Source organism: Entelurus aequoreus, linkage group LG21, assembly GCF_033978785.1.
Source record: "Entelurus aequoreus isolate RoL-2023_Sb linkage group LG21, RoL_Eaeq_v1.1, whole genome shotgun sequence".
NCBI lineage: Eukaryota > Metazoa > Chordata > Actinopteri > Syngnathiformes > Syngnathidae > Entelurus > Entelurus aequoreus.
The window spans coordinates 33,030,821-33,043,683 of record NC_084751.1 but is presented as its reverse complement, the minus strand read 5'-3'; the positions used below and the strand labels follow the sequence as shown (position 1 = coordinate 33,043,683).

Below are 12,863 nucleotides of genomic sequence, written 5' to 3'. Positions count from 1 at the left end.
TAGTGAAGCATGTTTATCTATTCCTCGTCCTGCAGGGATGACACTTGTAAGAAACGTACTTTATTTGTCGCCATGGAGGCGAGGATTAGTGGTTTAGAAGTAGCTAAAACACTGCCGACTGCGGCTGGACTTTAGCCGGCCATGTCTTAAAGCACCTCTTCCTGAGGGTGTTCCACTTTTATCGTTATTTTTTATACCAAAATGTGTCCATTCTCCCTTTTCTGTCTACACACTGTGTCTGCTTGGAAGTACTCCGTGATTGTGCACTGCCGACCATGCTCGTACACCCAGCAATGACACGACGGGTGGGGAGGGACCATTACTTTTTAGAGGCGGTATAGTACCGAATGTGATTAATTAGTATCGCGGTGCTATACTAATGCCGGTATACCGTACAGCCCTAATTGAAACATTGAATATTGATCCGATACAGTATCAGCAGAAACCATAAATAGATTACTTTTTTTTTGTAGTATTGAATGTTAGAAAATGTTTGATCAAGTGAAATTAGTCAAACAGAGAATAATGGTAAATATGAAAAACACTCAACTATTTATTATTAACCATCTGGAATGTTTAATGCTTATTCAACAAGGAAAATCCCTTTGAGATGAAAAGGTACAACAACAAAGTTACATGAGGAAGCACATAATAATTAAAACAAGTGCACGATTTTGAGGCAGTAATGACCTCAATTTGTATTCAAATGCATTAAGGATAAAAACTCAGTCAATTTCCAGTCTTTTTGCAGCATGTTCCAAGCAAAAGGAGCTGAGTGGACAGAAGCTTACATAGCTCAGCTCTGTCTGAAAGTAAGACACAGAGAGCAAGAACTGATTGTTTGATCGTGGCGAGCACGAGTCGACGGTTCTCTGCGTGATTCAAATATTAATGTAGGGAGGCAGTATTCTAAACAGCTCCTTTGAATACTACAACAATAAAAACAAGTGTGCCGATCTACCTGCCTTTTAGTCGTGAGTACAAGTCACAGTGATGTGTCATAATTCCGCAATGTGTAATGAACCTTACAGAAGCTGGATAAACTATGTCCAACATTTTGAAGACATGACGATGAAGCATTCATGTAAAAAAAGATTTGTAAAAAGTTACAGAGACAACACACTTTTTTGCTTCTAAAGAAAAACAACTTATTATGGAAAAAAAAAACTATGTAAGTTTTAGTTTCTTTACAAGTTTTTCTATACGTGGTTTAAAAGTGATGCCACATGTAGAATTAAGGTGGCCAAGGTATTTATATTAACGCAGCACCTGTAAGGGATTCCTTTCACCTTCTTACAGTTTAAAAACAACATTAGCATAGTTTTGTCAGCATTAAGAACTTGGTTTAACTCTGGACGTGAATGACGTTTGTCGTTGACACAGGTGGACCCAAATCCAGTTGAACATAATGTATCACACAGAATGCAGACATTACTCCATTAGAGAATCCAACAATATAATTACTTAAAACATTATGAATAAAAACTAAGTCTTTACATCTGCAATAATACGATATTTATTACCTATACTGTACCTATTACTTAAGTTACAGTATTTGGTTGCTGTTTTGTTAAGATTGATCTCTATGTTTTATATACAGTCGTGGTCATAAGTTGACATACACTTGTAAAGAACATAATGTCATGGCTGTCTTGAGTTTCCAATAATTTCTACAACTCTTATTTTTTTGTGATAGAGTGATTGGAGCACATACTTGGTTGTCACAAAAAACATTCATGAAGCTTGGTTCTTTTGTGAAATTATTATGGGTCTACTGAAAATGTGACCAAATCTGCTGGGTCAAAAGTATACATACAGCAATGTATTGTGGCCAAACAGCTACATTTTTGTTTAATGTGACATCACTTGGACAAAGATAAGACCTTCTAGAGGAAAGTTCTGTGGTCAGATGAAACAAAAATTGAGCTGTTTGGCCACAATACCCAGCAATATGTTTGGAGGAGAAAATGTGAGGCCTTTAATCCCAGGAACACCATACCTACCGTCAATTGTGGCGGTGATAGTATTATGTTCTGGGCCTGTTTTGCTGCCAATGGAACTGGTGCTTTACAGAGAGTAAATGGGACAATGAAAAAGGAAGATTACCTCCAAATTCTTCAGGACAACCTAAAATCATCAGCCCGGAGGTTGGGTCTTGGGCGCAGTTGGGTGTTCAATGACACCAAACACACATCAAAAGTGGTAAAGGAATGACTAAATCAGGCTAGAATTAAGGTTTTGGAATGGCCTTCCCAAAGTCATGATTTAAACGTGTGGACAATGCTGAAGAAACAAGTACATGTCAGAAAACCAACACTCTTTGCTGAACTGCACCAATTTTGTCAAGAGGAGTGGTCAAAAATTCAACCAGAAGCTTGCCAGAAGCTTTTGGATGGCTACCAAAAGCGCCTTATTGCAGTGAAACTTGCCAAGGGACATGTGACCAAATATTAACATTGCTGTATGTATACTTTTGACCCAGCAGATTTGGTCACATTTTCAGTAGACCCATAATAAATTCACAACAGAACCAAACTTCATGATTGTTTTTTGTGACCAACAAGTATGTGCTCCAATCACTCTATCACAAAAAAATAAGAGTTGTAGAAATTATTGGAAACTCAAGACAGCCATGACATGATGTTCTTTACAAGTGTATGTAAACTTTTGACCACGACAGTACGCCTGAGAACCAGCATTCCCTGCAGTGGACGTTTGTGTTTTGTATCACAAGAACATTTTTTGTGTGTGATCTATAACGCTGATAAAAAAAAAAAAAGAACAACAAATAAAACTATTGGTAAATACAAACCCCAAAACCAGTGAAGTTGACACGTTGTGTAAATCGTAAATAAAAACAGAATACAATGATTTTATCCCTTAGGCGGTACTGCATCAAAAAGCGACATCGGTGTGTAAAGGATATCACCACATGGGCTCAGGAACACTTCAGAAAAACACTGTCAGTAACTACAGTTGGTCGCTACATCTGCAAGTGCAAGTTAAAACTCTACTATGCAAAGCGAGAGCCATTTATCAACAACACCCAGAAACCCCGCCATCTTCGCTGGGCCCCAGCTCATCTAAGATGGACTGATACAAAGTGTAAAAGTGTTCTGTGGTCTGACGAGTCCACATTTCAAATTGTTTTTGGAAACTGTGGACGTCGTGTCCTCCGGAACAAAGAAGAAAAGGACCATCCGGATTGTTCTAGGCGCAAAGTTCAAAAGCCAGCATCTGTGATGGTATGGAGGTATATATATATATATATATATTTTTTATTTTTTATTTTTTTATGGAGGTATATTAGTGCCCACGGCATGGGTAATTTACACATCTGTGAAGGCACCATTAATGCTGAAAGGTACATACAGGTTTTGGAGCAACATATGTTGCCTTCCAAGCAACGTCTTTTTCATGGACGCCCCTGCTTATTTCAGCAAGACAATGCCAAGCCACGTGTTACAACAGCGTGGCTTCATAGTAAAAGAGTGCGGGTCCTAAACTGGCCTGCCTGTAGTCCAGACCTGTCTCCCATTGAAAATGTGTGGTGCAATTTGAAGCCTAAAATACCACAATGGCGACCCCAGACTGTTGAACAACTTAAGCTGTACATCAAGCAAGAATGGGAAAGAATTCCACCTCAAAAGCTTAAAAAATTGGTCTCCTCAGTTCCCAAACATTTACTGAGTGTTGTTAAAAGGAAAGGCCATGTAACACAGTGGTAAAAATGCCCCTGTGCCAACTTTTTTGCAATGTGTTGCTGCCATTAAATTCTAAGTGAATGATTATTTGCAAAAAAAAATCAGTTCCTCAGTTCGAACATTAAATATCTTGTCTTTGCAGTCTATTCAATTGAATATAAGTTGAAAAGGATTTGCAAATCATTGTATTCTGTTTTTATTTACCAATTACACAATGTGCCAACTTCACTGGTTTTGGGTTTTGTATAATCTATTTTAATGCTTAGACTCTAATGAAGACCTTATTACTCATTGTACATTATAGTTTGATTTTTCCCAGCACAATATCCTCATACAGGGATCCACTGAGGAGAATATAGTCCTTCTGAGTGATATCCAAGAACAACAGAGGATCCATTATGACGTCTGGGTTAAAGCCTTCCTGGACTAGTTTGCCCTTCTGCTGCTTGAAGGTGTCCGTCACATCCAGAGAGGGCTAAAAACAAGGTGAGATGGTCAAAACGCTGAAATTGTCTTAAAATCAGAAATGTGACATACCCGTATTCTGAGAAACCATGGCCAGGCATACGAAGGAAGTGCTTCAACCAAGTGCTTGTAGAGTTCTGCACCGTTCAGTCCGTGGTCGGCTTTTAAAACAATAGCACCCATGCCTGCTCGGCCTTCATATCCTGCAATTGATACCACAGTCAATAATTAACAAAGGAATGTTTTTTCACTTGCTACAGATGCTTCAGCCTGCCAGCACATTAGCCTAACATTTCAAGTGGAGGAATTTCCTTGGTGTGTTTAGCAACGTTGAAAAATAACTAGAGATGTCCGATAATGGCTTTTTTGCCGATATCCGATATTCCGATATTGTCCAACACTTAATTACCGATTCCGATATCAACCGATACCGATATATACCGTCGTGAAATTAACACATTATTATGCTTAATTTTGTTGTGATGCCCCGCTGGATGCATTAAGCAATGTAACAAGGTTTTCCAAAATAAATCAACTCAAGTTATGGAAAAAAATGCCAACATGGCACTGCCATATTTATTATTGAAGTCACAAAGTGCATTATTTTTTTAACATGCCTCAAAACAGCAGCTTGTAATTTTGGGACATGCTCTCCCTGAGAGAGCATGAGGAGGTTGAGGTGGGCGGGGTTGGAGTGGGGTATCGGGGGGTGTATATTGTAGCGTCCCGGAAGAGTTAGTGCTGCAAGGGGTTCTGGGTATTTGTTCTGTTGTGTTTATGTTGTGTTATGGTGCGGATGTTCTCCCGAAATGTGTTTGTCATTCTTGTTTGGTGTGGATTCACAGTGTGGCGCATATTTGTAACAGTGTTAAAGTTGTTTATACGGTCTCCCTCAGTGTGACCTGTATGGCTATTGACCAAGTATGCGTGGCATTCACTTGTTTGTGTGAAAAGCCGTAGATATTATGTGATTGGGCCGGCACGCAAATGAAGTGCCTTTAAGGTTTATTGGCGCTCTGTACTTCTCCCTACGTCCGTGTACACAGCGGCGTTTTAAAAAGTCATACATTTTACTTTTTGAAACCGATAACGATAATTTTGAAACAGATACCGATAATTTCTTCCTACGTCCGTGTACGTTCGTGTACCACTCCGTACAGTGGCGTTTTAAAAAGTCATACATTTTACTTTTTGAAACAGATACCGATAATTTCCGATATTACATTTTAAAGCATTTATCGGCCGATAATATCGGCTAGTAAACACAACCCAAAAATGTTCGGCTTGCACATTTACTGCTGACTTTTGCGAGAGACAAAAGGAGAATATCTTTAAACCTACGGTAGTTTGTTGATGTCGTAAACGCTGTTTGTGTAGAATTTAAATGGGTGCGCTTTGTTAGTTGGGGAAGGTTAAGTCTACCCCAAAATAAGAAAATATCTTTAGTCCTATAGGGTTTTCCATACAGTAGAAGGTTAAACTAACTACACAACAAATCGAGCTAACACTGCTAATGTATCAATCACACATTTCTAACCTACTGTTAATTCTTACCGTTTCATTGTCTCCTCCATTGCCATAAAAAGTAAGCATCGAGCGATCATAAAAGTTAAAAAAAGAAATTTCTTACTTCAGATGAGGCTGAAAGTTTGTGTCATGACTTAGAGCAACCAACAGCACAGCATTTTCTTTCAATGGGTTTCATCATGGACAATGGACATATTTTGGACTACAACTACTTCTACATTAATTAACAATGGCTGACTAGCGCAAATATATTCGGTAAATCATATATGGATATTCCGCTGACGTCACACCTAGGAAAACGTCATACATGGAGCAAACTCCAAACGAATTGTTAGGAAGAAGTATAAAGGAAGACAAGGTTGTTTTATAAATATATCTCTGCAATGTCTCTATGGTTTGATTTCAAATTTTGGGGACATACAGAGATCCCAAATAATAGGTTTTGCATTAATACGGCCCCTTTAAGTGAGCCCATTTTTAGTAATATTAAGAACACGGTGGACCAGGCCTTGATGAGTTGTTGACTAGGATAGGTTGTCGACTTAAAACAGGTTCGACTGTCTGATCCAATACATGTCCTATTTCACATCCTTGCAATCTGACTATATCATGATGAACACATACATAGTACTATACAACTTAAAGGGGAACTGCACTTTTTTTTGGTAATTTTGCCTATCGTTCACAATCATTATGAAATATATGACGAGGAATGGATTTTTTTAATGCATTCTAATTTGTAAAATAAAAGTCTGCTTACATTGCAGCCAATGGGAGCTCCTATATTTCGCCCATAAAATCCAATAAATAACCTGTGGAGGGAGGTGTGGCTAGCGCGCCTGCAGGAGCAAAGGTCACGCCTCTGTCTATGGTGCTGAGGACGAGCACCATCGGATGGGGGCGGGGCATGTGCTGACGGCAAGACACAGCCGACAGGTGATAAGATTTCCTAGGTGGTACGTGTTAATCTAATCATCTGTTGTCTTTAACAGTGAGCGGCCGGGAGCAGAGGGGGAGAGAGGATACGGACGTGACTGAAAAGCAACATTCTGCGGGAGAAAGATTTTGATAAAAAACAATGTATATTAAAAACGTTGTTAAAAACTGCACGCTTGGCTCCTGTGCCGTGTCTACAGTGGAACTGCTAGGAAGCAACTTCCACATAACCATTCAAAAAGCGCCAACAATACTCCATCTACATCACGTGATTTAAATATTTACCCAGTATTAGCGATATTGGTATTACAAGCGCTAACGCAGACAAACTATTTATAGCGGCGCCGTGATCACTACTGTGTGTCTCTATGTTTACATCATCGAGTAGTCTGCTGCTTCCTTGCTCCCCGTAAGTTTATTCTAGATCATAAATCGTGCATCTCACCTGGACATGAGACGTCAGAGTAGGATACTTTGACAGTCATTAAGGACCCGAAACTGGCAAGTACGACAAGAAAAGACACTTGGTCGCCCCCACACCTCCATCCCATTTCTTCGTGAGCATTATAAGACATTCTTCATCTAAATGGGAACATATGAAAATACTAGCAGTCGGCATCCTAATGACAGCAGACCTGACAGAAGTGATGTTGTGTTGTGTTTGTTGGCTCTAATAAAGTCTGCTGTGAGTAATAATCAGTGATAAAGGAAAAAAAAAAAGCAAACGTGATGCGTTTTTTAAATTAATGCGCCGTGTATGCTTAAAATGATCAAAATACATAAATATTACATGTTATTATAGATCTGCCCGTTACTACATTACATTTATAACGTATTTTTCAGATTATAAGTCGCAGTTTTTTTCATAGTGCGACTTATACTCCGGAGCGATTTATGTGTGAAATTATTAACCCATTACCATAAAATATCAAATAATATTATTTATCTAATTCCCGTAAGAGACGAGGCGAATGTCAGCAATCGTCACACACACGTCAGCAATCGTCACACACACGTCAACCAATAAAAATTCGGCGGGGGCGGGTCATGGCAGAAGTGCATTGTGCGTCATGGCAGAAGTGCATTGTGGGTCATGGGATGCTACCTGCTACTACGTCCGTAGCTATAAAAATGGATCATTTCAACATTGGCGGTAACTTATAAAAACTGAGAAGGGCTGAACAAAAATGGCACCGAAAAGGAAATCATATACTGCAGGTTACAAGCTGGACGTAGTGAAATATGCAGCAGAAAACGGCAAGAGGAAGCGGCGCATACCTTTGGAGTTGGCAGAGTTGGCAGAGTTGTTTAGAAGCCACACCGAGGAAGAAGATTTCATGGGATTTAGAGATTAGGAGTGACAGATTGTTTGGTAAACGTATAGCATGTTCTATATGTTATAGTTATTTGAATGACTCTTACCATAATATGTTACGTTAACATACCAGGCACATTCTCAGTTGGTTATTTATGCGTCATATAACGTACACTTATTGAGCCTGTTGTTCACTATTCTTTATTTATTTTAAATTGCCTTTCAAATGTCTATTCTTGGTGTTGGATTTTATCAAATAAATTTCCCCCAAAAATGCGATTTATACTCCAGTGCGACGTATATATGTTTTTTTCCTTCTTTATTATGCATTTTCGGCCGGTGCGACGTATACTCCGGAGCGACTTATAATCTGAAAAATACGGTACTTACATTATGTATATAAAACCTCAATGGAGGTGTTTGGATGTTTAAGGGCTTTATAGGCAGAATTGTGTGGCTCCAATAGGCTCCATTGTAAGCAAACCTTTGATTTATTTAACAATTAGAATGCAAAAAAAAAACCCCAATAACATCAATTATCATGTCTTTCATAATGATTGTGAACGATAGGCAAAATTCCCCCCAAAAAGTGCAGTTTCCCTTTAAGTATCAAAGTTTACACAGTTGAAAGGTGCAGTGAGGTAATGAAGTGTGACAGACCTGATATGGTGACCCCATAAACACTGGCATCCTGAATAAAGTCAAGAAGACATAAAACCTCTGAAACTTCCATGGTGGATACATTCTCTCCTTTCCACCTGCAAGACAAGCAATTATTCTGTCTTTACTAGCATATTCAGTAGATTGAAAAAAAGTTTGCATAGCACATTACTGAAATACAGTATATTCAAATATGTACAACCAAGTAACAAGTATGGCCATATGATTTCTGAGTGAACAAAAATTATAAAGAGAATCACAGATTTCGCCATGATGACGTTAAAGGCAGGACATCACAGGAATTTACATCATTTTCACTGACATACTGTCATCGTGAGGAGAAGGAACGTTTGTCTGAAGAAATCATGTGTCCAGGATGGTAAATTTTCCCCCAAAACTCTCATTTTACCCCTCTCAAATTAAAACAATGTCGAAACGACAAATTCAAACACTGGCTCAGTCTGCAAACAAACTACGAAGCTAATGCCAGACAGGACAACACATACATCAGCAACACATGTCATCTACTTGTGTTGTTGTGGACGACACCACCAATGTACACTCAATATACAGACAGAAGGACAGCCACTTTTTTCCTACACAGCCTCCAGTTGGCTCACTCAAAAAGATAGCAATATCAAGCCCTTTTAAAGGGGAATTGCATTTTTGGGGGAATTTTGCCTATCATTCACAATCCCTATGTAAGACAAGAACACATATGTTTTTCTTTTGTTAATGCATACTAATTCGTAAAATAGGCATGTACTGTACGAAGTGGCAAACAACAATGTACAATGAACCATGACATGATCCAAACTGTGGATTTTGTGAACCGTTCTACCCCTAATTTTGAAAGTCCTTTTGTTTACATTAAAAACAATTATTCTTTGTTTTTATCAGCACTTTGCCTGCCCTGTGCGACACTTCAAGGTACGAGCTATATCACAGAACTAATAAAATGTGTCTTTTTTTTTTCTTCTTTCATTTATTTATTTATTTCAGGCAATGACATAAAAAAGTACAAAGTTGACAACACATACTAATATAAATTAATATAGTGCAAAAGGTAATGTATAGTATGTAATGCATGATTGTCCAGTTTGCCTGAAAGGGAGTGGGAAGAAGATCATTTATTTAGTCCCACCCCCAGTTGGGGGTGGGATTACGAGGTACCACTGTATATATTAATATATAATATACAGTCAATATAAAATACAACATTCCTGGGCTAAAGGCGCACCTAAATATAAGTTGTACCCACCTAATTTTAGGATGAATTTTATTTCGTACATATATTGGTCGCACAAGTCTATAAGCCGCATGTGAACACATTGAAAGATGAATATCACTCTGTATATAAACAGGGTTACAAATTTAACAAAAAACAGTGTTTGTAACACGGCATACAATATCTGAAAACAGTTTAGCTCATTACAGAAGCTACAAAACTGACCTTCCTTTGAGCATATTGAGTTTCTGGAGCATCACATTTGTGGGGTCAATTAAACGCTCAAAATGGCCAGAAAAAGAGAACTTTCATCTGAAACTCGACAGTCTATTCTTGTTCTTAGAAATGAAGGCTATTCCACAAAATTGTTTGGGTGACCCCAAACTTTTGAACGGTAGTGTATATTTACTATATATATAATAAATTATTGAACATTACTGCTCCCTGGTGTCTGAGCCGTCATCTCCCTCTGCAAACATAACACAATTGATGAATTGAAGATATGTTGATATGATTTTTGTCTATAATTTGACTTGCATGTGTGACGGCGTGTGTCCTAGCTTCTAAATCCCATTAGTTGATTCATGGACCTGTTAGACTTTAAATCTTAGAACGCCCTAATCACATGATGAATAGTAAATATGACTCTCACCCTGCAGGGTTCTAGTGGGATTCCTGAAAAAATGTCACCCTCTGGTGATTATTGAGAGGGACTAGCCTGCCCCTACTTTAGAGACGGTCCCAGGACAGACCGTGGTGACTGCAGAAGGCACCTCCCAAAATGACATACTGAGTCAAGTATGAAATAAAACTGTAAATATATTACATACCTGCATCACCAGCTCAGGTATCAGTTTTTTGGAATGAACTTGCCCAACACTGTAAACATGATCATGTGACAAAAATCATTCTATGTAAAAAATGCTTTCTGACATTGACCCACCTGAAAGTGTCTCCAACGCGGTCACGGAAGTAAAGAAAGTCTCTTTGGTCCTGAAGCAGGAGATCTCCGGTGTTGAAATAGACATCACCCGTCCTGAAAACATCCTTGACCAACTTCTTCTCAGACTGGACCTTATTTCCAGCGTAACCCGGGAACTGGTTCATAGGTGTTAAAGGAGCTACCAGGATACCAGCCTCACCTGCGCATCAGTGATGGGTTACAATTACTTGTTTTCAGTGTTAAAACATTCATATAATGTACTGGTCAAAAGACTGTGAAATGACCTTTTTGTGCTCGTACACATCTTCCAGAGGTTGTTCTGAGGGGCTCATATGTTTGCGTGTCATATCTCAAGAGTTCAAATGGCATTGAAAGCTGAAGGAGAAGAAATGACAAAATGGCAGTCTTAACAAAAACCATCTGAAAATAGAGTTTACCATATACCTGTATCAGGACATACACACCACTTTTACCAACAATGAAGGTAAAATAACGATCTTTGTGTATGAATGTGTGAGTGAATGGGTGAATGTTACGTATAATGTAAAGCAGTGTTTTTCAACCTTTTTTGAGCCAAGGCACATTTTTTGCGTTGAAAAATTCCAGAGGCACACCAGCAGCAGAAATCATTAAAAAACTAAAATCAGTTGACAGTAAAAAGTTGTAATCGCAATTGTTGGATATGACTTAAAACCATAACCAAGCATGCATTAATATAGCTCTTGTCTCAAAGTAGGTGTACTGTCACGACCTGTCACATCACGGCATGACTTATTTTGACTTTTTTGCTCTTTTCCTGTGTGTAGTGTTTTAGTTCTTGTCTTGTGCTCCTATTTTGGTGTCTTTTTCTCTTTTTTTGGTATTTTCCTGTAGCAGTTTCATGTCTTCCTTTGAGCGATATTTCCCGCATCTACTTTGTTTTAGCAATCAAGAATATTTCAGTTGTTTTTATCCTTCTTTGTGGGGACATTGTTGATTGTCATGTCATGTTCAGATGTACATTGTGGACGCCGTCTTTGCTCCACAGTAAGTCTTTGCTGTCATCCAGCATTCTGTTGTTGCTTACTTTGTAGGCAGTTCAGTTTTAGTTTCGTTCTGCATAGCTTTCCCTAAACTTCAATGCCTTTTCTTAGGGGCACTCACCTTTTGTTTTTTTTTGGTTAAAGCATTAGATACCTTTTTACCTGCACCCTGCCTCCCGCTGTTTCCGACATCTACAAAGCAATTAGCTACCGGCTGCCACATACTGATACGGTTACTCTGCTGAGCTTCAGACAGCACAGACACTCAACAACAACACATAATTTGCAGACTATACTTACTGGTTTGCAAAAAATATTTTTAACCCAAATAGGTGAAATTAGATAATCTCCCACGGCACACCAGACTGTATCTCACGGCACACTAGTGTGCCACAGCACAGTTGTTGAAAAACACTGATGTAAAGCACTTTGGGTACCGCTATATAAATAGACTATGTACCATTTTGAGGCCATTATCTTCCTCATCAGCTCTGATGATATAATGTTTCTTTGTTTATGTTTTTACTATTAACGGACAAGGAACCATTATCGGTCACCTTTTTAAAGACGATTTTCTATGTGAAAAGGATTTCAAACATTTAAAAGTTTTATGTGCTCCAACAACACTCTGGGGTTAAGATTGACTACATTGGTAAAGGCATTTTAACAGCGGTGGGTAGTAACGCGCTACATTTACTTCGTTATTTACTGAAATAACTTTGTAGATAAATGGTACTTGTCAGTGCAGTATACTTTTTGTCATGTTTATACTTGTTTGGCGGCGTATTTGGACCCCAAAAAGACGCAGACAAAAGCAAAAAAATACAAACCCTGTTTCCATATAAGTTGGGAAATTGTGTTAGATGTCAATATAAACGGAATACAATGATTTGCAAATCCTTTTCAACCCATATTCAATTGAATGCACTACAAAGACAAGATATCTGATGTTCAAACTCATAAACTTTATTTTTTTTTTGCAAATAATAGTTAACTTAGAATTTCATGGCTGCAACACGTGCCAAAGTAGTTGGGAAAGGGCATGTTCACCACTGTGTTACAT

The 12,863-nt window shown here is 38.5% G+C and overlaps 1 protein-coding gene across 2 annotated transcripts in view; it reads right to left on the bottom strand.

The window, feature by feature from the left end:
• Positions 1-2,611: 2,611 nt before the first annotated feature.
• LOC133638676 (long-chain fatty acid transport protein 6) overlaps positions 2,612-12,863 on the bottom strand; it is a 31,140-nt gene continuing 20,888 nt past the window's right edge. The window contains exons 6-10 of one of the 2 annotated variants that reach the window (XM_062031518.1): positions 11,063-11,153; positions 10,779-10,977; positions 8,608-8,705; positions 4,242-4,372; positions 2,612-4,179 (exon numbers count right to left, since the gene is read on the bottom strand). In XM_062031518.1, the coding sequence (XP_061887502.1) occupies positions 4,003-4,179; positions 4,242-4,372; positions 8,608-8,705; positions 10,779-10,977; positions 11,063-11,153 (696 nt within the window). In that variant the 3' untranslated portion in view covers positions 2,612-4,002. Of the gene's footprint in view, positions 4,180-4,241; positions 4,373-8,607; positions 8,706-10,665; positions 10,715-10,778; positions 10,978-11,062; positions 11,154-12,863 lie in introns of those variants that run through there. The other variant, XM_062031520.1, reaches the window with a different exon arrangement.